This window comes from Sycon ciliatum, chromosome 1, assembly GCF_964019385.1.
Source record: "Sycon ciliatum chromosome 1, ocSycCili1.1, whole genome shotgun sequence".
Lineage (NCBI taxonomy): Eukaryota > Metazoa > Porifera > Calcarea > Leucosolenida > Sycettidae > Sycon > Sycon ciliatum.
In genome coordinates this window covers 56,200,151-56,228,074 of record NC_088643.1, presented here as the reverse complement: position 1 = coordinate 56,228,074, position 27,924 = coordinate 56,200,151, and the positions used below count along the sequence as shown (strand labels likewise).

Sequence of the window (27,924 nt, the reverse complement as noted above, 5' to 3'; positions counted from 1 at the left end):
ATGTTCTTGCTGCTGCTCTACTTTATGTACTCTGTCCTGCATGTACTTCAGTCTCTCCAGTCTCTGACCAATGTTATTTGTTTTTCTTGCTGCTACTGCAACCACTGCTTGTCATTGTGTGCAGATTGTAAAGTTTTATTTTATTTTTTGTTTTGCTTTGCAGTTGTTGCCGCGGTCAGGCCAGTGAAATAATGTTCTGTGATTGTCCGTATAAGAGGCTTAAAAAAAACTGCAACCACTGCTGCATGTCAAACATTGTGTTTTGCTTTCCTTCTCGTTTGGCCTTGCAGCACTCAGGCGCACCAACTAGTACAGCGGGTTAGTCCTTTTTGAAGTTTTTTCTCCAGTGATGTTGCCTTTAGGAGAGGCAAAGAAGCGGGGTGCTGAGACGCATAACGAGTTATAAGATAATGAAGGGTGCAGAGCTGAGGCAAGGTTTCTGTATTCTTTTCTTTTTTCTACTTCATCCCCGAAACATGTTTTCTTTCTTCGTGTCTGAAACCTATGGTATTTTGTTTGCAGCGGAACGTTTTCTTTTCATTTAGGCTCCGTCAAACCTTTTAAACTGAGCACTCAGTCTAGCTTGCATGCTTGCCAGCATGGCTGCGTATTTGGAGGCAATCAGTGTGTACTGGTATTGTGCCTCTAGAGCTCTGCATGCCATGCACATGACACTGCATGGCTCCTAACTTACCATTGCTATTCTATCACTCATAACGGTGTTGTGATGGCTGCTGTGTCTGCTGGTGTGTTTGTGCCCTTTCCAGCTGGCAAATTCCCAAGGAATGCGTATGGCTGCACGGGCTGTGGTGCGAGGTGGCTTCGTGCTGAAGGACAGAGGTGTGTGTGTGTGTATGACCAGGACGTATTGTCACTTTTGATAGTGTATGTTCTGTGGGTACGCTGTGTGATCAAAGATGTAGCCTTACTGCTTTTGATGGAATTTTGGTAGCGGCACTTCATTCAGAAGAAAATATGGTGGTAGTGGTGGTGTGCCCTTGCTTCATGTAGGACCGTTGCCTGTACGATGGAACCTTTTTTCCCCGCTCTGCACATGCCGAGCAGGGGTACCCAATTGACTTGCTTCACTCCACTGGAGCAGAATGTACTATCATGGCACTAGGTATGTTCATGCTTATACCTCATTACACATGTCACCATTAGTTGCTGCTAGGAAACCGAGAGCTGCAGGAGCCCAGCCATCGTGCACAGATATCACCATCCCGCGTTGTGCCTTCCTTGCCCTCATTTCCTTGAATTTGTTCTGCTCTGCAGCTGCGCTGAGGTCACAGCAACTTAGCCGAGAAATAGAGGGGACGGAGGCGCAGAAGTCGCTGGAGCAACTCCTCAAAAAGATGAAGAAAGTCAACGAGCGGCTAAAATAACTGGAGCAACTGGCTGTGCAAGTACAACGTCAGGCATGTCTGTTTATAAGAACAACTGACACATTAAAGTTTATCCACTTGAACAGTCGTTTATCATAGAATTTCTGCCGTTTTTACACAATTTAAAACTACTCTTTCACTCAAACCGTAAGAATGGAGCAATGATCATAAAAGAAAAGAGCAGAGTGCTCCGCAGTTTGAGCTGTTGTTCGCTGCTGCTTTATGCCAGCTAGGTGAACGTAGAAACATAGAAACTATTTTTTAATAATATGTTGCCCTCAAGAGCTGCACTGGGCTTCCAGCCAGCTGCTGGCATATGATAACGATTGAGTTTGATCATGATTATGAGCATGGTGATTTGTCAATGGAAAATAATGTTGATTGTAATCACTGCAGCATGGTATGCCATACACTGGGAAGATAGAGAAGGAAAGGGTGATGAAAGCAGAGATACTTTGGGCGGCTTACTTTGGTAGGGAGGATTGCACTGTGTCTGGACTTCAGGGAGAATTAATTTAGGTCAACATGGCCTGCTTAAATTTATTTTAGCTATGCGGCTAAATACACAATCATCTTCACCTACAAAGTCCGTTGTAAAGCTGAATGTCTTTCAAAGGAGGGTTCAATAAAGTGCTCAACATATTGTCTTCCTAGAACATTTTAGGCGAAGCACCGGGAGCAACTAGACAGCGGTCTGCCGATGCGGTGGCGATGCTTTTGCTGTTGCCGCTGGCACCCAGTCTCCGCTCTGATCCGTTGTGCTGACTTCGGAGGACACACTGCGCGTGACCCGTACTCGCTCTCTTGTCTTTGCCATTAGGTTCTGCACGCGTGCACTAAATAGCAGCAGCAAACAGAGAGAGAGAGAGAGAGAGAGAGAGAGAGAGAGAGAGAGAGAGAGAGGGAGGGAGAGAGAGAGAGAGAGAGAGAGAGAGAGAGAGAGAGAGAGAGAGAGAGAGAGAGAGAGAGAGAGAGAAAGAGAGAGAAAGAGAGAGTTAGTTAGTTAGTTATTAAGAGATTATCATATCCAGTCTTTCCATTCCTTCCGTTCCTGACTTTCTAGCCGTTCGCCGGCCATATTCAGCGTATAAAGTACACACAGAGCTCGTGTTGTGGACATTGGGCTGGCCTTGCACATACCTGGATGCAGATGAATTAGAGGAGCTGGAGTGCATAAATATCGGCAAATTCTCTTGATCACTCTCATTGTCTGAGCTGTCGTCTGCACCGAAAACACCACACAGAGAACAATGCTGGGTGTGAATAATTATATTGATGACGGATACAAGCATCATAGTTACTTCGAAGTACTACAAGCTGTTACCGGTACTCATACACTCTATTCGTGTATTCACAGTCCACTGAGAAAGAATTGTGCATGTAGACTTTGCTGTGATCTACCCGGTAGATGGGGTCAAGAAGGGTAAATACATGTACATGTGGTCTGCGGACATCCGATTGTCTCAGCTCGGGTTCTGATGATGGGGATCGGCTTGGGTTGATTTGTTCGGATTCTTGACGTTGCGGAGTAAGCCACACCGAAGTTAAATTCTCAGCCAGCTTGTATAGATTTCGCTAGCATGACATTGGTGTGGAGTTGCACGTCCAAAAATCAAGGATCAGGACTCAAGAGTTCGAGCCTAAATTCGGCCAGTACCGGGTTTGATAACCCCCAGGGTGGACTGAAATGACTGAGAATAAGGAGTACTGCGTTGTACATGTAGCAACAAACTCACCACTTTCATCCTTGAATTCAAACTGCAGGTGGACACGAATTAGACAGCAGACAGAGAGGGGACTGGGTTAGACATTGCCGTTGAAGCGTACAAAGGCTCTAGGCATATTACATTTTCGCATCTCACCCGTCCAACAATCGGTGGGTGAGGTCGCTGTAGGTACAGGAATCTGGTACATACGTGCATGGGTGCCGAGAGATAAAAGTGCGACAAATGTGGCACGGGAAAATTTGTATGTTTACTGGTGCCTGCAAATGCTATTTTGCCCCAATCAGCGTCCTAACGATGCCAATTTTACGCCATTTCGCCTGTGGGTGCGAGTACCATGGAGGATAGTGTGAGCGCTAACCTGCAAGCCATGTTCAATATAGGATTGCAGGACACATTCATGCATGTAGATAATTGGATATTATGTTGAGTGAAGGGTCATTCCATCAGACCTAATAGACAGATGCGAGTGGCTTACCAGTGACTTGAATGCTGCTAGGCTTGTAGCCGGCATTGTGTCCCGGCTGGTTGGCCGTGGAAGTGACACTGATTTCCTATTGTGTTCAACCGGGGAGAGGACAGTGAGAACATAGCGTGTGTTTAGTTTGCCATAATCTGTTTCTTTTGATGGGTAGTCAGTAGTCACTCTGTACTGCAAATGCAGCCAATATTGACACAATGTGGATGCAAATGAAAATGAAAGGAGCAGTTTTTATTGGACCGTTTTGTGGGTAATGGGACCCAAACTGCCAAAGACATTCTACTACAGAATTGTATGCATTATGGGAAAGGGGAGCTGCCGTTAATTTTCATATTTCACGAAATCTACATCCCGGATATTCCATTCCCAACATGAACAGGTCCTAAAAAGATCTACATTTTGCTCTCACCATTTATCTTGCGATGCCGAGCCACGCAAGCCACCAGCAAGCTGCTGCCCTCCATGGGAGTGTGGGAGCGTTCCTGTAGTGCCGTGGTTGCTGGGCGTGCTCTGTATATAGAATAAAATAGAAACAAGTTTGGAAATTGGTGGCAACACTCGGCTCGTACGCGTGGCTGAAGACTTCTTGGTATTATTTTGATGATCAAGCTGCACTGTTAGGCTGCCAGGTGAAACAGCGAATCAAGTCAATAAGCGTATTGCGTGCGCTACCATTGCACACACCACATGATACTGCAGTAACAAAGGCACGCCCAACACAGTTCCCAACAATGCAGTGCTTGTGAACGGCCATGAAGAAGTGGACTGCGACCGCAACTAATGGCACTGCGAAGCAGTCATCTAGTCATTGTGGGAACTGTAGTACAACTTCCTCTATTAATTGTGTTGAGCTAACCACTATACTATACCTTGTTGACTTGTTGAAAGATACTGGTGATCATGGAGACGAATTCTTGCCGTACCTGTACAGTATTAGTGAAGGCAGCAATCAAATCAAAACAAAACTAATTAAGCCGGGCATGGACTGATACAAAGTGAGAGGTTGCGACTCCGTTGGCTAATCTAGAAGAAGGTGGCTGCTGCTCCAAACTATTACAGCGATCGAATCAAGCTTCTATCATGTACTGGTAACTTGTGTAGGAAACGTGGTAACTTGTGTAGGAAACGTGCTCTGGGTTCTTTGCCACTACTCACGTGTGACAGCCTCTCGCTGCTTTCTTGCGTGATTCTCTGCACTTCCTCTTGCGCCGACTCCTTGCTCTGGCGTGCCTGGTTGAGATAGAGAGGCAAAATCGAGTGTGCAGCATTTCTTAGCACAAAATAGGCATGCCATGCACTCCATGGATACAGCACACCGTCATGAATAGTCCTCGTTTTAGTCACATGTACATAGTACACACACGACACAATGCGTGCAGGTGCTGGTAGTATGCTAGCTATACAAGAACATAACATGCAGACATAAAAACAACACCAGGATTCACGAGACCATCACACATTCCTCACCTCAGCGAGCTGCACGCGTAGCGAGGCGTTCTCATGAACAGACCTGTGTGATGCAGAGCAACAACGGATATCGACCACTGGTTAGCAATTAATAGTGTATCCAGGGAAATTGAGTCCGCCATTCTCAGGGTTAATTTGGGGCACATTACTAGTCACAATACTGGTAACATTAACGTCCTAAGATGATCAGTACGGTATTATTGTTCATATACTGTTTGTAGTTCAGTGGTACTCGAGAACACTGACAAGACAATAATGTTTTCGTTTTTGATCAACTGCAATGTACTACTCGTAGTTCTATGGGGCAAATCGGTGTGTATTCACTGGGTCTAAAGTACAAAGAAGAAGAACTCCCACTACATGTACGGGGAGAATGAATCCCATCGCTGGTGTGCGTTCTTCTACAGAAGTTTTTTTACTGTGAAGACAGTATAACAACCTACCTATCCAGCTGCTCCTGCGTTGACTCCAGCTGTTCGTTCAGCGACCAGCATGACTCGATTGTCATCAGATAGTGCTGGCACAAGGTCTGGCCATCTTTCTTTGCCCAGTCCAGTGCACTCAGGTCGTCCTCATCATTCTGCATGATGTCGGCCTTGCCTTCGACCAGGACGCGGAGACATTCAATGTGGCCAAGCTGACCAGCCACGTGTGCTGGTGTCACCCCTTTGTCGTTGCTAAAGTCTACGGAGAGAGAGAGAGATGAAATTGCTGCAATTAATTGGACTATGACTCAGATCCTATAATGGGCAAACACAGAATGTAGTACATCTTGGCTTATCCGCACTTCATGTATATAGCCCCGCTTCAATTTCCATGGTTTCACCTTTCTGTAATTTATTCGCGAGCACATGCCATGATTGTCTGTTGGGCGAATGCAGGAGGGGGGGGGGGGGGGGGGCTGACCGCATGTTCTGCACTAAATGTCTGCAGAGCAGTGCTGACATGTCGATATGTACTTGTAGGAAGGTATGGATCTGACTTACCCACCTGCTTTGACACATCCTTCCTTTTTTTTTCTCTTTTTCTGTAAACCCCTGCCCAAAGGGATAAGTGAAGGACTACGGTACTATCCTGCCAGGGCTTCTGCTTGTGTACATAAGCATCATCAATGACCATTTCCCTACACCACCGATTGGGATTGCACTCTGGTGTCAGATAGACATGTGTCAGTCTGGTGCAGTACAATCAATTCCCGTGCATGAATTGCTCAGAGGTGAACTTGCAGGTAATGTGGCAGCCACTTGAATCTTTTGATATCCTGAAATTTCCGCTCCAAATTGATTGCCCAGCCCTGGCACATGCTTGATGATTTGAGAGTCTGTTGCCAGTACACGTATAATGCAGGGTGGGACGTGTGCATCTGGAGATGAACTGTTACCTACCGTTGATGTCCTTGTCATGTTCTTTGGTGTACTCCATGAGGAATTGCAGACAGGCGTGCTGTAGAAACAGTGGCCGCACAGCACAATGTATTGGGCACATGATTAGTCAATCAGACCAAACGTGTTGCATGACACTTTACCTGACACATCAGTGATCAAGCGTACCCAGCATACTATGAGAAACCCATGTGCTATTAAAGTGCTAGGAGACGATGACATGCATGTACTGATCAGAAGGCACTGATCTACCTCGGAAAGCAATTGCATATTTCTATAGCCACGTCCACCAGGTCCAGCATGCTAGTGCGCCTAAGCTGCCCGCAGGGCCTATGGCCTTCACAGTTCATTTGCCAATACACATACTAGGCTACAGTATACAGTGACAAAGGCATGTGCTACTGTACTGCTGCACAGTGATGAAGTGCCTCTACTAGTACTAGTAGTACAGCCAGTGATACTAGGTTACGGCTGCACGTGAGCCTGACATGTGCATGATAGTACTGATCAGGAATTTTCATGCCTTGCAGCAGCTACAATACATCAGAGGATTGTTTGCTCACACAGGGCACGGTGTGTTCAGACAGGTACCCCATGGCTTGCCAGCAGGACCAGCACAACACACAGCCGTCCAACACAACTCACTGCAACATTCCAGTGGCAATGAGCAAATGAATAGTGATGATACATGTACATGACCGCACTGACTCAGTCAAAACCCGATGATAATGATGATATTATTATGACACAATGCACATAGCCTCACTGGAGTGCTTAGTGCATGAAAGGCCATGACACAGGTTCCACTTGAATTCCTTGCTGGAATATTGCAAATAAATCCTATGTACAAGTAAGTAAGCAGAAGTAAAATAATAATTCTTCAGCTTTTTAGTTGGTTTATCTACAATTTATTGGTTCTTGACCCCCCCCCCCCCCCCCCTCTCTCCTCTCTCCTCCCTGACAAGCAATGTGCCCCCCCCCCCCCCCCCCTCTCCCTGACAAGCAATGTGGGACTGCAGAGGCTTTGCACAGTGTACTAGTATTATCTACCTTTGAAGTTACCGTATCCTAGTGCAGTGGAAGTGTGAACAGTGGTTATACTAGTGCAGTGGAAGTGTGAACAGTGGTTATACTCTGGTAAATGTAGTGGAATGATCCCTAGTCACTGTACCTACCTTGCCGTGATAGCATGCATGATGTAACAAGGTGTTGCCACATTCGTCCGTGTCCAGATCCCCATTGCTGGCTATCACCAGTCTTTTCAGACAGTCCACGTGTCCACCCTGTAGCAGTGAACACACACACATGCATGCGACACGCACACGCACACACACACACACACACACACGCGCACACGCGCACACGCGCACGCACGCACGCACGCACGCACGCACGCACACGCGCACGCACGCACGCACGCGCGCGCACACACACACACACACACACACACACACACACACACACACACACACACACACACACACACACACACACACACACACACACAAAACATATACATGTACTGTCGTGGACATGGAAATCCGGCCGAATGACCGGGGCCGGCGCCCTCAGTGCATACCGAATGTTACATGCCCAGTGCGCAGTGCACATGTTGATGGCATGCGAACTCACGGCTACATGGCCAGCGCACTGGGGCCGCTTGACCTCCGACTGGATTTCCATGTCCACGACAGTACATTCTATGCAAAGGAATTAACCTCATGCACACAGTCAGAAAACAAGTGGACATGCTAAGTTTCCACAGCTGCAGACTTTTCTGCCCAAATTCGGTGAGCGAAACACTTGATCCAGTATGGACTATTCCGCTTACCTCAAGAGCGACCATGGCTGGGGTTCTTCCCTCGCTATCCACAAGAGTTGTAGCATCGTGCGGTGATGGCGCAGCTGCCAACACAACGTCGATGCAGTCGACATTGCCATGGTCCGCAGCAACATGGAGCAGAGTGGACGTGGATTCATTGCGATCGGTCACTGACAACTCATACCCGGGTGAGCCATCTTCAAAGATACTTTTCTGTGGTAAATAGTACATACCGGTGGTTGCAAAAAGAATATTGGTGAGCGCACAACTTTTTCCAATCGACTCTGTGTTCTTGTAAGATCACCCCAAAGCGCCACATCATCATAAGCATAGGGAGAGTATGAAAAGTACATCATAACTTGTAGTGGATCAAGGGCTCTGGGCTTTGTATCACCAACACGATGAACACATTAGGGCATGGCAAAAAGAAGCAACCTGCATTGAAATAATGTGTGTTGGGTGATTACAAATGTCAGACCTAATGCGAATCTGGCAGCTGACTGGTACCAATGCTACTATGCATCACGAGGCATGTCATGTTCAGTCGCCATCTGCTTAACTAACATGATCCATTCCAATTACTTGGAGCCGTTCTTGTTTTCATTTCTAGGCACACGTGCACTGCTCTCACAGGGAGTTGAGGCACCAAAAGAAACATACCCAGGGATTATCATGTAAATGACCTATACCCTTGACTGAGCCGGATGTACGCACACTAAAAAACCCTGTGGAAATGGGTGTGTGCCACCCAGGAAAACTGGCCATTATGTACGTGCAGGCGAGAGCCTGGAAGGAGAACACCTACCAGAGTTTTGGAGTCGCCCGACTCGGCCGCTTTGTAAGCTTTGCTGAGTGTTAGCAATCGCAGGGCAGCCTGCAAGCATACATAGCAGTGAAGAGACACACAGAGTCATGACGAAGAAATAAAAGTCCCCGCGTGCAGTAGGTGTCCTGACACGACGGTTACGGTGTTTGGACTTAGGAACTATAGCCAACAGCACTGGGGTCATGATCAGTTACAAAGCCACAATACACCCTTCTGCAATCTACGAGTCGTAAATCAACGTTGGGATCGCAGATGATGCAAGGGAGCTGACATAATGCAAACATCACATCATAGATGAGTCCAGGGCACTTAGTGCTGCGTATGCTTGAGTAATATAAAGAAAATCCATGATCAACTTGGTCTGATCGAGTTCTCCCCCTGGCACTGTCAGGATTTGTGGACTACCAACAGCGTATGGCTAGGGCATGCTGATTATGGGCATGCATGGACAGTTAGTCAAGCCAGTTTACTAGAAAATGCAAAAATGGAGCATCGGTTCACATTCCAACCTAGCTCGGTGCACAGGGAATCTGGCAGCAATGCCTCCACAGGTGTGCGAAAAGGCTTGTAAGATGTGGCAAAGGGCAGCAGTGCCCCACCAGCTATGGGCATTTGTTTCTTTCCCGTGCCTTAGCTGGGCAGCTGCTGTTTCAACACCAGTGCCCCTTGGAAGTTGAGCCAACTATAGAGAGGTCAATTTTGGTGCAGTCACAGTGCACCACTGGGATGTCACATTGCATTCCAGCATCACAGTACATGGACAGGTACCCCCTGGAAAATTCCCACTACACCGCAGAACCAGCTTTATAGGACACGGGAATGATTCTTACCAGCTTGGCTTCCTTCCGGCTCAGCGACGTGCTTTCACGCCTCGGTTTCTGCTGGTATGCACCGAAGATAACTTTCTTACAGGATGGAGAAGACTGTGTTGACTCGGATGAGTGCAGGGAAGTAACAGATTGTCTCAACTCTTGTCCAACAGTATCAACTGATGTGATTGATTCACTTTGCTTTCTTGAAGCCACTCGATCGGCATTCATTGGCAATGTGGCCAGTCGATCAGCATTCTTTGGCAGTGTGGCCAGTCGATCAGCATTCGTTGGCAGTGTGGCAGATTTTTGAGCTTCTGATCGTGCCTTTTCCGCTGGGCTCTCAGTAGGTTGATGACGGAATGTAGACATCTTTGGAGAGGGTAGATCACCGTCGATGGAGGTCTCCTGATTCCTAACTATACTACTGATGGACGTAGATGATGCAGCAGTCAATGAAGTTGGTAGTGGATTCTGCCGGGAGCTTCTCCGTGACGGGATCATTCGCTTCAGGATTTTCTTTCCTCCCTTCTTGGGTATCTCCGGCGGTACCGGAGTGCTCTCCGTTGGATTACGTCGAACAGCGAGGGCAGGAGTCTCCTCGTGCCGTCCACACCGGTGCTGTGGCATCTGCTTTAGTGTTTCGACGATTTCATCCGACACCCGGTGTGGCGTTGCACTGGGCGGGCGCTGCAGTCGCGGGAACGAGTTGTGCTTGTTGGTCATGGTGAACATGGACGAGTCCAGAGAGCTTCGCCGCGGTGGCACGGCCGGTGGGTTTGTGTTAGTAGGCTTGCACTGCCTGGTGCTGAGACTCAGGCTACTGCGGGGCTCTTCTTCAAAACAGAGAGAGAGAGAGAGAGAGAGAGAGAGAGAGAGAGAGAGAGAGAGAAAGAGAGAGAAAGCGAGAGAGAGAGAGAGAGAGAGAGAGAGAGAGAGAGAGAGAGAGAGAGAGAGAGAGCGAGAGAGAGCGAGAGAGCGAGAGAGAGCGAGAGAGAGAGAGAGAGAGAGAGAGAGAGAGAGAGAGAGTGAGAGAGTGAGTGAGAGAGAGAGAGAGATGTAGAACACACACAAACACACACACAGGTGCAGGTGTGATTAGATCAGAGTTCCAGAATGAGATTCACATTTTACAGTACCCAACCAACCTGTATAGATAAGAATCTTCTGCATACTTATCTCAATCACTCACTCACTCTCATGGATTGGCATACAACTACCGTGTGATTACAGCAACACTGCAAAACAGACTTCTCTCTCAGAAGATATTCAGCGAAGCGCAATCCAAAGGAGGATTATATCAAAAGCAGCCCAAATAGTTGGCTACTTGCATCATCAGAAGGACGAGAACAAACTTCAACCAAACTAGCAGACTCCGTAAGCAAAAGGAAGCTCTCCAGCCGAACCCCAGCAAAAACTGTGGCGATCAGCTCCAAGTATAAGTATATGAAGATAGCAGCTAGCTCTGGGAAAGCTGCTGAATGCCTACTCAGATCATCAGTGCACGGCAACTAATACTCAATAATGGTGTCGAAAGTAGACTGGGTATATGGTCGGCACAGCTGCACACATACCGTGACTGTTCACTGCCGTTGTTTGTGTATGAGTGGACGCACCTGCGTGTGTGTGTATGTTCGTGTGTGTGTGTGTGTGTGTGTGTGCCGCATGGTGATGCCTACCTGCTTCATCAGAGAAGGTTTCCAGGCGACTTGCACTGAAGGAATGTGGTAAAGAATAATGGGGTGGAATTGCAACAACTGTGCTGCCCTTGTCGGTAGCCCTGAAGAAAGACAAAAACACCTTGCTTTCCAGTTAAACTGTTTCATACCGAATAGTTATTAGCCAGGGGCTGCAGCTCTTCTAGTAACACTTCTTCGCTGCTAGTACGAGCTCACGTAAGAGTGCATATAATTGTGCCCTGTGTCTCAATACCTACTACCAAAACCAGCATCACAAGATATTGAGTCTGGGTTGTGGTATTCAGCAGTATGTTTATGCTAACATGGAATCATTGTGGAACTGTATAATCAGCACTGAACAGCTCTGATCAGCACTAATCAGTGCATAATCAAGCAGGTTTATCAAGTCAGGTGATCAAAGCTTTCAACCGTGAGGGGATCTGTGTGTGTGTGTGTGTGTGTGTGTGTGTGTGTGTGTGTGTGTGTGTGTGTGTGTGTGTGTGTGTGTGTGTGTGTGTGTGTGTGTGTGTGTGTGTGTGTGTGTGTGTGTGTGTGTGTGTGTGTGTGTGTGTGTGTGTGTGTGTGTGTGTGTGTGTGTGTGTGTGTGTGTGTGTGTGTGTGATCCATTCTCAGTGGCAACGCCACTACAAGTAAGGGTGTTTGAGAAATGCATGTGACATGCCACACTCTCATGAATACGCGCACCCATAGTCTATTTGCAGCGACACCTATACTATAGCTTTTGTCCTACCAATGACATGAACGTGTAGTGCCAAAATAGAAATTGCATTTTCTAGCATTCAAAGCATGTGGTTACTCACTACATGTGAGCACGTGCAGGATACAAGCAACTGGTATTTAGCCAAAGTCGCTGCCATTAGCCTGCATTCACTGACCACTGTAACCCCTAAGGTAAGGATCAAGGGGTCAAGTGCAGAACCTTAAGCAGCAGGGATTTCTTGATCACACTCGTCTGAATGGTCAAAGTCAGTTCACTGATATTTCATTTTCTGCAGTCTACGCTGCATCCATGCCCCGGGCACCTCCGTGCTAGGTCATCATGTGTTCCCAGAGCATTGCCAAGGCGAGTATCACATTTCCCTGGTACTACCAGACTACCAGTGGCAATGCTGCACCAGTGTACTTGAATCGACTCGCATTCTCTGTCCCGCAGAGAGAAAGTCACGTCCCTCCGCGTACTTCTGTGTAGTGATGGATTTCCCAGGGACGAGCAATACGATGCGTATACCCCAGGAGATCCAGTGACGCCCGTCTAAGGCAATCATCGCTCAATCTCCACTCATTCACCGCTCAACCACCACCCACGGGACACACAAAGTGTAGTCTCTGCGTACTGTATACTTGTATGTGTATCCGGGTCCTTGATCTGGGAACAACGGCACCCTTTAACGTTAGTACTAGTTCTAGTGGTTGCCTTATTGCAGTGGTCTCCTCAGTGGTCTCCTCAGTGGTCTCCTCAATGGTCTCCTCAGTGGTCTCCTCAGTGGTCTCCTCAGTGGTCTCCTCAATGGTCTCCTCAGTGGTCTCCTCAATGGTCTCCTCAATGGTCTCCTCAATGGTCTCCTCAGTGGTCTCCTCAATGGTCTCCTCAGTGGTCTCCTCAGTGGTCTCCTCAATGGTCTCCTCAATGGTCTCCTCAATGGTCTCCTCAGTGGTCTCCTCAGTGGTCTCCTCAGTGGTCTCCTCAGTGGTCTCCTCAATGGTCTCCTCAACAGGTTTTACTGTATGGTAGATTGGTAGGGGAATATTGGTTTGATGACCGACGTGATGGTCGAAAACAATCACGTTTATCATAAAATCCATCATTGCTGCCACCGCATAGCAACCGTCTCCCTGCGCGGCCCTGGACAGTGCATAGATCATCACCGTGCACTTGCATTCCAGCAAACTTGGCGTCGAATCCGATCAGATTTCACTGCCATAGCGATCACCAGCCAATCACCCACAGCAATTAAACTTCCTAATCACATATCCACATGAGTTCATTAGAGTGAAAGAATCATTGGGGAAGTACCACCCATGACATGAACGAGAACCTCTTTCTGCACTTTTGAAACATTTCTCCGGACCTTTAACACACCACTAGAACTTCGTGTGGAAAGGTGAGATGTGAGAAGTGTGCGTGTATCACGGGGAGAAGATGAAGTACACACTGACTTTGCAAATGACCAGTGCAGTACGCAGTCACATCGGGGCTGCTGCTGTGATTCTCCCAGACCCCCAAGACCGGGGGATACTCATCAAGCAAGTTTTAAATAATCAGGCGCCAGCGGAGCCAAATTAGGCGATAGCATTCCGCACGCTTCTGACAGCCTGGGTGCTGAGTGTCACTGCCCCCTGATTACAGTTGGCCGTCTCTATAATGTCAGCGGAGATGAGGGAACTGGCGGGATTGCTCAGAGGTCTCCACACAGGGTCATTGCAAAACTTTCGCATGTATTCCAGCAGTCAGTGTGTACTGCACAACACATGAAGTAGCACCCCCAGGAGCACAACTCACAGTCACTACCAATACAAATAGTGACCACTCATGATGGTATTCAGTAAACCTATGCCTGGTAATGTACACTGTTTCAGTTATCTATGAGAGCTACATAGTCATTGCAGCTTTGCAGAATGACTACTTCAAAATATGTGCAAAACTGAATGCACCCATGCTCTACCAAACTGCCAGGGCTGGAGGAATTTGCTCATTAAAACATTTTTTCAGCCGCCAACCGCCACCCGGACCGTTTCCTCACTGGAGCATGCAGTCACAGTCAGCCACTTGGAAACTGTCTCCACATGATATTCCTCTGAATATGCCAGTTGAGGTACAATCACACAGACACAGACATAATTGTTGCAATCAATATCATTATCATTGTGCGCTTACATGGCGCTCCAGTCGAAGCAGTCCGCCAAACCACCGATCTGCACAACGTAAGAATCAAAAGGAGGACACAAACATGGTCAGACCAGCATCACGAACGAAACGGCGCTTCTTATGATATCTCTGCCTATAACGGCAGTGCCCAATTATAAAATGACATGCCAAAGTCGGAAATCAGCAGCGCTACAACAGACAAGTTGGTGTACAGTTGTAGCAATCACCGACAACTGAAAACGTTCCCAACAAACGACAGCAACAGCGCTGCATGCCGGTCGCCGTTTCATGTCACAGCAAGGCATTTGAAAGAACAAGTTACCAAAACACGACCGACCTGTCAGAAAAGGTACGCAAACACTGATCGGGACACGATACACTGAGTGTGGGAAACACACGCCACAGAGATTCTGCTCAGCGTCCTGACACCGCACTCACCACAAAGAGGTTTCCTCAACTTCTCTTTCCAAACATAAGAAAACTACAAGGCAACAAGCAATACTTGAATAGTGCGACACTTGCTAGTGCGCCCAGACTTCAACATCCTACATTTCTTCATGGACTGAGCTAGCCAAGGAATCGCAACAACTCCGCTCGTGCCAATCAATGATGCATGGAGAGAAGGTAACGGGGAAACACTGTCTACGGCGTCACTTATGTGAACAGCGAGGTGAGAAGCCAACCCCTCACCAACGCTACGCACAGCCAGTGGCTGGTGGTGTGTTTGAAAGTTTGAAGCGCGGACTGAACCCCAGCCGGTCGGTTTCCGACAATGCGGACCGCACAGAATTATGACTGTAGTGACGAACCCTGCTAATAATCGACCCGCCAACGACATCTGTGGCAAGCTGTAGTATTGAGTTTGCGTACATACAACACCTCGGCCGGCGAACCTGGAGAACAGTAACAGTTATTTACCACTATACTGTACAGGACTATTAGGTTAGCATTCACGTACCGACAAGCGTGGTCGTTTTGGCCCACTAACGACTTGACGCACGTCCTGTCACCTTGGGAGGTCGCACTCGTAGATCTAAGACCTGCTGCTTTCTATCTCTCTGTCTACCTCACTTCGATGAGATGATCACAACAAAGCGCCTGGTGTCAGCAAAGGTACCCAACCATCTACTATTCTAGGCCTGTTCTACGACAACCACACTCGGCCGGAGAAACTTGCTACAATCCTTAGCGACACACCGGCGGATTGGTATACCAGAGAGCGGAGTGAATGTTTTGAATTGCTCGAAGAGTGCGAATCAGTTTCACTTCGTGACGTTTTGCAAGCCGGTAATGTTATAAGGTTTCTCTACTCTCGGCGCGTTTGAAGTGTTTCTGAGTCCGTAACACTACTAATACAGCCACGACTCTCCGAGACCCCGATCCCTACTGCGTGTACATGTCTGCACCACGGCTAGCTAAGAGCAGTGTGGTTGTTAGCAGTACTATTAGGTCTATAATCAACATCTCATCATCAATTTGCACGCGAATATGGGCGCGAAATGGGTTGCCAGTTCGCCATTCTTCTGCGCCCTCTCCCGCTGGAGCTGAAAGGGAAAGAATTAGGAGAATCCTCGATATTCGCCTGGAAGCAACGGCAGGATTGCATCAACTAGCCAACACCTTTCCGCCTCGCGCGTTTGTGCTTGATTTTCTTCTGACCCGCAGCTTTGAGCTCTAGCACCAGAACTCGAATGCATCTAGTGATCTACATACTTTGCCGCCTAGTTGTCGGGCTGGTGATGGACAAATAATACTTAGTAGAAGCTGGTGCATTCACCTGCTGCTGTCGAGCCTGTTGTCCAAAAGCGCTCGAGGTGTTGCTGGTAGTAGTACGGCCCTTGCAGTCTTTCATTGTGATATGCCCCGAGCCCATACTGCAGGAGCACTCGAGCAAGATCGCGCACGACCTAGCTACTTCTTCGAAAGTGGGACGTCGGAGAGTTGTAGCGTACTCCACATCCGCTAGCGATTAATGGCCAGCAGCTCGCAGCGCACCTGGGGACTCCGTACTTTCCGCTTTCACTTCGGATTTGTCCTTGTGCACGAACGGATTGGGAAGCTGTCGGGCAGGATGCACTTCATGGGTCTTTTGATCGCCTGTGAGGTTGCCATTTGAACCGTGACGTTCTCATTTTCGCCTACACTGCATGCTGCTGCTTCCGATCCGATGATACATGTTCTTCCTGCACGTGCGAGGAAAACAATAAGCAGGGCAGAAAGGAGACAGGAGGAATGAGTTCCTGGATGAATCAAGCCAGAACTGATCGGTGAGTTGGTCGGTGCATCGTATATTCTTCTTCGAACTACTTACGGATAAGCTTGTAGTAGTTGTACTGTGAATGTAGGTTTCAGTCTTCTCCTGGCCGAATCTCCCTGACCAACCACCTCCTGGCCGAATCTCCCTGACCAACCACCTCCAAGGCTCCAGGCGTTGTGCGTAGTGACGTTGGGAGCGATCTCGGATGTTGCTATTTAGCTCTTCAGTCTCTTCTTTATCACTAGTTTAGTAGTCACCATGTTTATACTACGCTAGCGTCGAATTCACACGCAAGAGTTACCGATGTGGGATTATTTATCGGAGACACTCACACCTTTTCACAGATACTTCGTGCAGCGCTTGCTTCAATGATGCTTGCTTGGTCCGCGAGCTGTCACCCTTCCCTTCCAGCGCTATGTGTTACTATTGGCAGGACGTTATCTTAGTTGTCTTCTGCGCCGTCGTCTGCTAAAAGTGACAAGGTTCACCGTACCGAAACGCACCTTATACGCGGGCTAGCGGAGTGGGCTAGTAGATATAGCATAGAGTGCACAGTTCACTGGTGAAAATTCATCGCTCGACTCAACATCAACCATGTTGGGTTTGATAGCATCGTATACATGTACGTGAATGTTAGGGTATGCATACGGGTGTGTTTTATCGCTGGCTAGAACGGGAAGGCCAGCGGTACAAGTAACGGGAGCCCGCGGGGAGGTCGTGTTCGACGGCCGCCAAGCTTTCATCACCTTTGCGGCCTTCCTGATAGGAGGTGTCGCTTTATCCGCTTCTTAGCCAGGTTTGGCTCTGAGTCACAGTGAGTGCTGAGGCAACGATAGTTACGTGCACCACGCGGAGTCGGTGACAGTAGTGGCAAGAGGTTCTGAGCAGGTGAAAAATCGTGGCCTGTTCAAACTGATATTTCTTATCTACATGCGCGACATAAGTAAGGTAGTCGGTGACGGTCAATGACATGATGTGTCATTGTAATCAACTCACTGAATAGAGAGAACTTGTAGCCTTTCACACGATCATGTCTTACAGTGCACCTGTACACGTATACACGCATAATTACCAGATCACCAGATCACTGTCTGCTATACTCACGCTAAGTGCAAGCCGATCGTAGTCCACACTAGAGCTGCTGCCTAGCCAAATTGGCCTGACAGGTTGCCGCCGCTGGTCGCGATGTTCGTCAACGCCGTCTTGCTCCTTCTCCTGCTCCTCCTCCTTCACACGTCCCTCCTCTCCTTTGACTGTTTTGTCCAGCTGCTGCTGGCTGCTGCTGCGGCTGCTGCTGCTGTTAGTACTGTCAGTGCTGCTGGCAATCTGCTTTGTATGCTTCGGGCAACAGTCAGCATCCGTCAGACTCAAAGTAGAGCCGTCCTCACCACACACTCGCTGCTTTCTAGCTCCACCGATAGGCCTGCACAAGACAAAGAGGCGGACATAGAGACGGACTGCAGAGATTGAAACCAGTTCGAGGTAGGGCACGTATCGTGTGACCTGCCAAATCCACCGATTTCTACTTCCGTCTTTGAAGTTTTGTACTAGGCCCCTGAGGCACATCATGCTAGTACAAATACTACAATACATGCAATCATGTACATGTACATGCGCTGCCACAATTTCGCTGCTGTGACCACATGGTCCTGCCATTCAGGGAAAAAACACGTGAGATAGCTTTAACCTGCAACTGTGCTTCCTACGTTGGCACTGTTTCCTCAGCCCCGGAACTCTGGCCAAAGCCGAACTCGTGATTCATGACGTATCAACGCAGGGTTTGTCTGCGAATGTGTCTGTGTGTGCGTGTTTTGGGAGTGTATTGTTTAGACTTTAGAATGCAACGATTCCCCGGTGCAACCACTTTCTACCTCAGTGAAACGGGTCAATGGTGGCACACTCAATCGGCTCTCTGTGACACCATCGTTCCTGTCTGCAAATAGCACTACAGCATTGCGTTCCTAAGTGAACAACACCCCGCTTCAGTTGTGCTTTATGATGTGATACATAACAACCATGTATATTGTGGGGGAGCTCCTCAATAAGATTTAGAGAATCTACGAGATGAATACTGATCATTTATAAATTTTATAGCTGTGCAGTCTGTGATATTTAGCCTACTATACATGTAGGTACTTGGAAACATGGTTCAATGGAAGCCACCAGGCAATGCTGCCAATGACATTGGTGAATCTACATTGTATCTCTCTCTCTCTCTCCCTCCCCCCCCCCCTCTCTCCCCCTCCCTCCCTCTCTCTCTCTCTCTCTCTCTCTCTCTCTCTCTCTCTCTCTCTCTCTCTCTCTCTCTCTCTCTCTCTCTCTCTCTCTCTCTCTCTCTCTCTCTCTCTCTCTCTCTCTCTCTCTCTCTCTCTCTCTCTCTCTCTCTCTCTCTCTCTCTCTCTCTCTCTCTCTCTCTCTCTCTCTCTCTCTCTCTCTCTCTCTCTCTCTCTCTCTCTCTCTCTCTCTCTCTCTCTCTCTCTCTCTCTCTATCTCTCTCTCTCTATCTCTCTCTCTCTATCTCTCTCTCTCTATCTCTCTCTCTCTCTCTCTCTCTCTCTCTCTCTCTCTCTCTCTCTCTCTCTCTCTCTCTCTCTCTCTATCTCTCTCTCTCTCTCTCTCTCTCTCTCTCTCTCTCTCTCTCTCTCTCTCTCTCTCTCTCTCTCTCTCTCTCTCTATTTATTTCACTCTTGCAAAGTGATAACGCTTCACTGGCGTCCCTGCACTTGCAGGCATAGATCTGTTGCCATCAAAAAGGCATGCCTGCACTTTGAAGTACATGTACAGTACATAGTACCAAAAGTACCTGTACATGTATATCTGACTAGCAGCACCCCCGCCAGCGTTGCCTGGCCGAATGTGGCATGCGGGTGAAGCAAGTACATGAACAGCACACGTGCTCAGCACGTGGTGGTGGCCAGACCGCGCGCTGAAGTCCTGGTGAGGGAGGTTCTTCATCGTTGGAAGGAGAAGGAGGGACGTCTGTTACGCCTTCGGGAGGCTGGTCAGGGTTGTCCATCACCTGGTGGCGTATGAAGCGGCTCAAAAAATTCAAAAACTTACGAACAAAAGTGCGATGCGCTCTTCACTGCAGATCAGATGCAGAGTGCAGTCAGTGCAGATCTTTTGTATCCTTTTGTTGCAGATGTTTCTATTTGCAGAGAACGGTTCACGTGGTCCGCAGCGCTTGTGCGGCTGCTAGTGCTACCTATGGCCTAGGCTAGGTGGCTACATGATTCGCACCCTTCGCGTGCTCAGTGCTTCTGCGCGCGGCTGCTACTGCTACTCGTACTGATCGTGTCTGCTATAAGTATAAGTATAAGCGCTACCACCGTAGAAATAAAAATCCGAAGGAAATACGACAATTTTACTGCGTCTGTAGCTTGTGTTGTAGCGCACCCATGTTCTGAATTCCTGCTGGGTGGGTCAAGCCAGACTCTCTTCCCTGTTCCATCGCCTCTCCAAAAGTATATTCTGACATTGTTGAGATTTACAGCTACAGATGAGAAATTGCACACCTGTCAAATCGTTTCTGATTCGAGCACCCGGGTCTACGTACGTACCTAGTACCTACACTGTTCGCACGCTTCGCGTGCTCAGCACGTGGTGGTGGCTACACGATTCGAACGCTTCGCGTGCTCATCAGTGCTTCTGTGGCTGCTTCCGCTAGCTACACGACTCGCACGCTTCGCGTGCTCAGTGCTTCTGCGGCCGCTAGCTACACGGTGCTACACTGTTCGCACGCTTCGCGTGCTCAGGGCAGCGCTGCTCCGCAGCGCTTCAGCGTGACACAAAACACACGTCACAGGTGCCTCTTCTTTATAAGGAGCGTGACACACACACACACACACAGACACACGTCACAGGTGCCTCTCTTTTATAAGTAAAGATAGTGTGAAAAGTGCGCATGTTATCTACAGAGTTGATTGAATTCAAGTCACTCTGTGCCTGGCCTCCGAGGGAAGGGTGGGCAAAAATGGAGGTATTCCGGGGCAGCTCTATGCCTAGCGGACATGCTCTGCATCGCTGAAAACTGCCCTCCCACGCACTTCCATGACTTGACTGCCTGTCAAAACCTGATTGTCTGTTCAAGGTCCTATTGGCTCAGTTATGTTTTCATCACCCAGAACAAAAATGACTCCGCGATAGAGTTAGCATTGTGACATGCTTCAAAGGCACTTGTAGTTTCTGGAGATACTATCAACCACAATCATGTACATCATGTAGTACTAGTAACTCAAGTACAAAGGTCCACATTTCACTGCTCATGACCATACAAGTCCTGGACATACGTACATGTACCGTGAATACTGTAAATCCTGGTACCGTTACATGTTCTGCACGTAATGGATAACATGGGATAAAACTGTGCACATCGCACACAACACCGTGACCGTACAAGCCCCTCCTGAATCGAAAGCCCATTGACCTAGCCGATGCTGGGCAGGTACACCAAACTAAACTTTCCAAAGAAGCGTCGCCGACTCGCCCTACGGCCACAGCAGCGTCGTCACAGTGCTCTTCCTGTACCGTGTCCACCGATGAATGGTCCCGAGGGGACTGGCCTCCGAGAGTTGTGTTATGACAAAACGACATCAGTTGTGACACGAGCCGTTCACATAGCGTTGGTAAATTACTGTAGTACTAATGACTAACAACAAGTGGCAATAGAGGCCCAAAGCGTTACAACTTACAAGAGTCTCTGTGATGTCCTACATGCTCAAGAGACGAACTACATGCAATAGTAGAAACCCAGGGCCATGTTTCCTGACATGCATGTTCTACCTGCACTAATATGCTTATACATGTACATGATTGTATTAATCTAACCAAGGCAAGAGTAACGTCACACATCCATTCTCTTGGTCTTACCAAACGAATAGAATGGTCAAGACTCATGCAGTGCCGGTACTCAATAATAGTACAATCAGCATGTGCAATGATATTCTCTGATCTGATAGGGGCGCGGTCCTTCCATTTGTCAGGCCTCAGATCAGACAGTTGTATCGTCCCTTCCTTCGTTTTCCGCTACATAGACGCCGTACGTACATACACATAATATACATGTACATGTACACAGTCACAGGCACACTATCACAGTTGCAGTTATTGTGTAACGTTAGTGTTACTGCACGGTGCTCTAAAAAGGCGTAATGCAGGTTGAGGCAAGAAGATCAAACCCCATGAAAGGTCAGGTACTGGGCGGGCGCATGGAGTGGCCAGGGCTTGCAACTGTCTTCAACTGTTCAACTTCAAGTCATGAACATGACTGTGTAGTCGCTACAGTGCAGGACAGTGCAATGATGTACTGAATACATGTTAGGCTATCGGTAGCCATCTGAGGTACGTCCGTTAGTCGGTAATAATGCATGATGGTCGGGTGTTGAACCTTACTACTACTAGTCTTGAAGATGGAAGAGAAGATTACATGACTTGTGGCACGTTGAAGTAGGTACATGCGCTTGTACAGGATACTACTAAGTATTCGGCCGGCTCATGTGCTCATGAACAGCCGACGACCTCCTGCCACTCTCGCCACACACTACGCTGTGCATTCTGATCAAGCAGTCAGGCATCTAGCCATTGTATGACTCTCTTATGTATACTTACTATCTCAGTACAAACCATCAAGGAGCGGGTTAGATGTATACAATCATGTACATGTTCATGAACACACTGCATGTTATAAATTATGCACTGCAGTTCCACTAAACGCAACCTCATTCACAGTCGGGTAAAGATCGACTTCTTCCTAGTCTCGTTCTATACATGTACATGTACGTACTAGTACTAGTAGTATGTATGTATGTGTATTATGTGTGTGTGTGTTTGTGTGCGCGCGCGCGCGCGTGCGTGTGTGTTGGGGGGGGGGGGGGCACGTCACTTACACTGCAGGTAGGAACATCATTTCCCTGCACGCGAAGGAAGTCAGTCGGTGCTAGCTACAAGCAAACAGCTGGGCACCCCCAGACCTCCTGACCACCAACATACGGATGTGTTTGACCGCAATGACAAACAATGATTGTCTTGGCGCGATCATCAAGACAGGGTACACGTACGATGCCTACATGTGCATCATGTATGTGACAAACGCACACCTCCATACACCACTACGCACTAGCGCACTGGCACCAGTAGGCAGTACCAGGCATCAGGAGTACAGCCCTAGGTAAAACCGTTGCTTTCATACAAGCAATCCTGTAACACTAGATTACTGTAGGTGCCTTGGGATGGAAGCACGAGCTGACCGTCACCGTTTACTTTTAGCTCCATTTCGCTGCAATTCCATGGAGCTCAGCATACGCAAAGTACCCGGTACCGTGATTACGTAAACGTCAATTCCTGAATGTTCATGGAGTGGAACACTGTCTAAACATTCTCTCGCAACTGCCCGTATACACTATACATGTACATACCTAAGCATACGTAATAACCATGATAACTAAACCGTGATAACTAAACGTCAGTTCCCGAATGTTCATGGAGTGGAACACGGTCTAAATGTTCTCTCACAACTGCCCGTATAAAGCCTTGCAACTTGCAAATGGTCACAACAAGTGATTGTCGCTTGTCGCGGGGACTCGATAGGAGCATTTCACATGTCAGCAGCAGCGGAACGGCACTCATTTTTTATCACACAATCCTAAGACCTAACTCAAACCCGGGCGCAGATTACTAGGCCTGCAAGATAGGATTGTATACCTGCCAAGGCCAGGCAGTGTCATCTACCAAATACAGGCATCACAGTATCCCTAACAGCTCACAGTACCCTCAGTCCCTCACACGTAGTCACTACAATGCGTTAATTAGATAATGGGACATGTCAGAAACGTGTGTCAAGGGCACTTCGCATTGCATTTGCCATCTTCCAAATCGTTACTACTTAAGTATCCCTTTCCAAAATTATTAAAGCGAGCTCTGATGAGTATTGACGTTGTCACCACTCCATTTCTCCTCATACATATGTACATGGTATGGTTCTCCGGGCCACTACACCTGAGCTTGCAACTTCCAGGTGGTTGTACAACATCATGTCAATCATACGAGTGATTCTTTCTCCTCCTCATAATAATACTCAGAGATGCCAAACAGAATAGTGCAAAGCGTAACACGCCAGCGACCTCTACCGAAACCATCCTCTGTTCAGTACAATGTATGTAGCGTTGGCAGAAGCTTGCCCTAAACAATTCAGCCCATTCTACTTGCTCAGGGCGGGCGTGATAAATGCCAACTGCAAGTCGGAAATCACTTTGCACAGTGGTAAGTGGCCAATACGACTGCAATTTCCCGCAATACTCCAAAGCTCAACTTGACACGATGGTACAGAATGGCAAACCTCGTTCTCCAGATTGAGATGATGTGCATAGTAAAATTCTTGTCGTCCGTAATACACACCGAATTGCCAATAGGTTCGAGTCCTTGTGGTGAAAGTCAACTTTTTCTTCAGACCCTTTCCCTTTTCAACCCCCTGAACTAAGACCATAGGTCTGTGGAGACTGCCCTAGAGAAATATGAATAAATAATATACTACTAACTAATGAACATTATGTCGCAAGTATTCATTCAGACACTGGCACCGCACTCACCCTCCTTTGGGGCCGGTTCGAGCTGGATCCTCTTCGAACACGTGATCGCAGAGAGGCCCGTCTTGACTTGGGACTGCTGCTTCTCCTGCAGTGCTGCTAGATGTGCTGGAAGCTACTTTCGACTGCGATGCCATGGTCACGGTCGCCTTCTTGCCCTTGGTCTGCCAGAGTGAGTCCAACCAGAACAGAGATGGTATTAGAATTGGCGACAAGGGGCTGCATGTTCACACCAGGGAGTGGCAATGGGGATTGAGACAAGAAGGTGAGCGCGGAATTCAGCGCCATGCTGGCAATAGTGCTCTAGCTAAGGCTCGGTTTTCCTGAGCTTAAACGCGCGGAAGGAAAGCGGGCATATCAGTCGGAGCATATCAAGGAAGTTGAGCAATGGTTAAGTTCCTCTCTGGACAGAAGATCTGATACGCGCACAGATAGCAAAGGGAAACGGACTACATGTACATAAAGGCGCAGCAGACAGTCATAGTGCGCTAAGCTGCGCCGTCGCCTAAGCATTCCTCTCGTGCCTGCTGCGCCTTGGGGTCTTGGGGCGAGATTGTAGGTGCTCACGACGGCTCGATCAACGTCGTCATCGGATGGTTTGTGCTCTGATAGACCATACACCTGAGGCAGAGGATTCTGCTTAAAAATTCTGATAGAGTTCCCAATACATTGCGGAGTTGGAATTAACATGTCATGCTGACGGCCACAGGCAAGCTAGAATGCACTGGTTTCTCGTCTTACCTTCCAGAATCCCATGGCTGCTGCTGCTGTTGAGTTTCTGCGGGTGAGATTGGTGTGCATAGACCACAGCAACTAGAAGACTATCTGCAGGACATGTACTACCTTGCTCCTTTCTTCACACAATCATCGACAGCACACTGTGACACGGACACTCGGGTGTGTGGTGCTGTATGTTGTGCTCGGATCGGGCCGAGAAGATCAGAACTACCCGTAGAGTGGAAGACAACGGAATAGTGTACAATCATGTACTCCACAATCTGGTGCTGTGCTTACACTCAAGAGCGTCAACACACACCCATCCGAAGAACGTCAACATAGAGTACGCCACTTGGCAAGTAACAATGCCTGAAAGACCTCACGCCACCAAACCTCAGACAGACTTACGGAGAGCTAGCTGGTCTACTCCAGATAAGACTGGTGGGGGAATAAGATAAAACAGAGGTCACCTGTTTCAGGCAAAACTGAGGATCTGAACTTCTGAAGTGCTTTCCTCTTAGCACTTGAAGGAACTACTTGCCAGTGCGCCTCGCACCTCGGGGGCCCCACTACTGCATAAGCATAATATATTATCAGACTACCATAGTGCATGCTAAATGGGCGGTGGCACTGAGGGCACGAGTGGACCGCATCGATCAGTGCAGCGCCAGCAAAGCTGTTCCGTAGCCGATGCTCGGCGCAGCTCGCAGTGCTGAACTGGAGTCGCTAGCGCTCGAGGCGCCGCCGATAGGCCAAGGCAACAGAGTCAAAGGTGATGAAGAGGTCACAGACTTATGTAGCCTGCTGCCTCTGTGTACTGTTCTAAGTTGCGGGACGCAAAGATTGGACAGCTGAAAAGGATAGTAATTGGCCAGGCAATCGATGGGATCGCTTCCTGCCTTCAACTCGCCGGCATGAAATCTTGACTAGAAGCAATCTTTCCCTCCATAATAGAAGTCTGATCATGCTCATGGGTCGATAATACCGCTGCAGCCCATCTTCAGCTACGCTCTGAGAGCACAGCGACGTATCGCATTAGCGTGAAAGCCGTGATCGTCGGAAGGTTCAGCAGACACCAGCCTAACACGACAGTACATGTACTCACTACACTACAGTTTTGCAGGTCTCCTATCCTAACCAACTAATGGACTGACTGTCCTAGGCTATAGCTTGACCATGTTTGGCATCTGATCATGTCCCAGCACTATCTCGTGTTGGTCTCATCTACATGTACATATCTAATACCACTGCATGTACGTTAAAATAGTATCGGGAGTCAGTGCTGGACGTTAGATGACTTTTGCGAACAATTAATATTTCTCAAGCAGTTTTGAATAGCATTAGTATAGTACAAGTCGTATAGCCGCAGTCGGTGATTGCATGATGGATTGGTGTATCTGTGGTATGTGCTCGGGAACGCGCAGAGGATGTTGACTGTGTTTCCGGTGATCGACGTGATGCGGAATTGGCTTGGATCTGTCATGAAGTTTACCTGGTGTGCGTGGCACGAGTTGCACTCTCGCTTTCCCCCTGATCGACACCAATGCTCCAGTTTGACCATAAAAGGCTTCGCTATGCGTAGAATGCAGCATTTCTGAGCATTTTTAAAAGGTGACCAAGCGTACTGCGCGACGAAAATACATGACAATCAGACATACATTGTCCAAATCGTTTGCGGGAATACCAATAAAGCAATGATGATTCGGTCACGGCCTAGTTTGACAAACTGCATACTGCATACATGTACATGTACATGTACTTCAGTTCTACACTATGCAGCGTTCGACTGGAATCCTGCAGCTGCTCACGCACTACTATACTACTAGGCAGACACGTAGATCTACGTTCTGCCTGTCGTCATTGGTGATGCATAATACTAATAATGATGATATCAACGGCGATACATGTATATACGTGGAAGAGTACGAAATGCAGTATGTGAAAGAAAATAGGAGAAAAAGAAGGTGAAGTGTGAAACTAATAACAGAGGTGGGGAGGTGAGAAATAATAACAATGTGAGACTCAGAGAGGGTGAAGTGTAAGGAGTTAGCCCTTTCCCAAAGGTGCTCTTTTAATTCGCACTTAGTGCTTTTCGCGTCCCTCAAAATATGCTGAAAAAGTGCTCTTTTTTCAGTGAAAACAGGCAAAAGGTGCTCTTTTTCAGTGACCCATAGCCATGATACATGTTCAGATATGAACCCAAGCTGAGAAATGAATACGCACTCTTACATTTATGGGTCACGAAAGGCAAAACAGGAAGTAAAGTTCAAAAAACCCACTTTTTACAGCATTGTATACACCGGGTACAAGCTTCACCACCTTGTTGCTCCAAAAAACGGCGTGCCGAGGCCCTTCGAGCACTCGGAAACTGTGATCGCATGCATGAGCAAACAGATTTTAGCACTTTTTCAGCTAAAAAAGCTCAAAATGGGCGATATTCACCAAAAACGCAATAAAGGGCGAAAGAAACGGGCTTTTCCAAAAAGGGCCAAAAAGGGCGAAAAAAAGGTGAGCACCTTTGGGAAAGGGCTATAAGTATCATAGTATAAGGAGTACGCGCATGGGTATGTGGGTGGGTGTATGTGGGTGGGTGTTACTGCTAAGAGAATAGTCTAAGTTTAGTGACATTTTCTTTCTGGATGCATAGGTTGGGGTTATGTTTGTGATGTCACTAAACTTAGACTATTCTCTTAGCAGTAACACACACGCACATACACCCACCCACATACCCATGCGCGTACTCCTTACACTTCACCCTCTCTGAGTCTCACATTGTTATTATTTCTCACCTCCCCACCTCTGTTATTAGTTTCACACTTCACCTTCTTTTTCTCTTATTTTCTTTCACATACTGAATTATGATATCGTTCAGTAAAGTATTTGGACGCGGACAGATGAGCCCTCGCTC

The 27,924-nt window shown here is 47.9% G+C and overlaps 1 protein-coding gene across 3 annotated transcripts; it reads right to left on the bottom strand.

Moving 5' to 3' along the window:
- Window positions 1-1,537: 1,537 nt before the first annotated feature.
- Window positions 1,538-25,573, bottom strand: LOC135804459 (synphilin-1-like). Of its 3 annotated transcripts, none has more exons than XM_065318332.1 (19): window positions 25,041-25,573; window positions 24,303-24,463; window positions 17,824-18,142; window positions 14,472-14,509; window positions 11,576-11,676; window positions 9,918-10,732; window positions 9,067-9,135; window positions 8,271-8,474; window positions 7,615-7,722; window positions 6,443-6,500; window positions 5,501-5,741; window positions 5,058-5,100; window positions 4,746-4,820; window positions 4,460-4,513; window positions 4,000-4,100; window positions 3,588-3,663; window positions 3,122-3,143; window positions 2,526-2,607; window positions 1,538-2,221 (listed from the first exon to the last, which is right to left on the bottom strand). In XM_065318332.1, the coding sequence occupies exons 1-19, from the start codon at window positions 25,098-25,100 to the stop codon at window positions 2,068-2,070; spliced, it is 2,781 nt and encodes a 926-aa protein (XP_065174404.1). In that variant the 5' UTR covers window positions 25,101-25,573; the 3' UTR covers window positions 1,538-2,067. The 3 variants fall into 3 exon arrangements, with proteins under 3 accessions (XP_065174404.1, XP_065174405.1, XP_065174406.1); XM_065318333.1 differs by having other exon boundaries at window positions 9,918-10,729; XM_065318334.1 differs by lacking the exons at window positions 17,824-18,142; window positions 24,303-24,463; window positions 25,041-25,573 and adding exons at window positions 16,240-16,645; window positions 16,774-17,565.
- Between the last annotated feature and the right edge of the window lie 2,351 nt (window positions 25,574-27,924).

Excerpts from the sequence above, each read along its gene's own strand:
- LOC135804459 (XM_065318332.1), bottom strand. The coding sequence starts at position 25,100 with ATGCACACCAATCTCACCCGCAGAAACTCAACAGCAGCAGCAGCCATG. Across the intron at positions 8,475-9,066 it reads CGGGCGACTCCAAAACTCTG|AAAAGTATCTTTGAAGATGG; the intron begins GTAGGTGTTCTC and ends TATTTACCACAG. Across the intron at positions 5,101-5,500 it reads ACGCAGGAGCAGCTGGATAG|GTCTGTTCATGAGAACGCCT; the intron begins GTAGGTTGTTAT and ends TGCATCACACAG.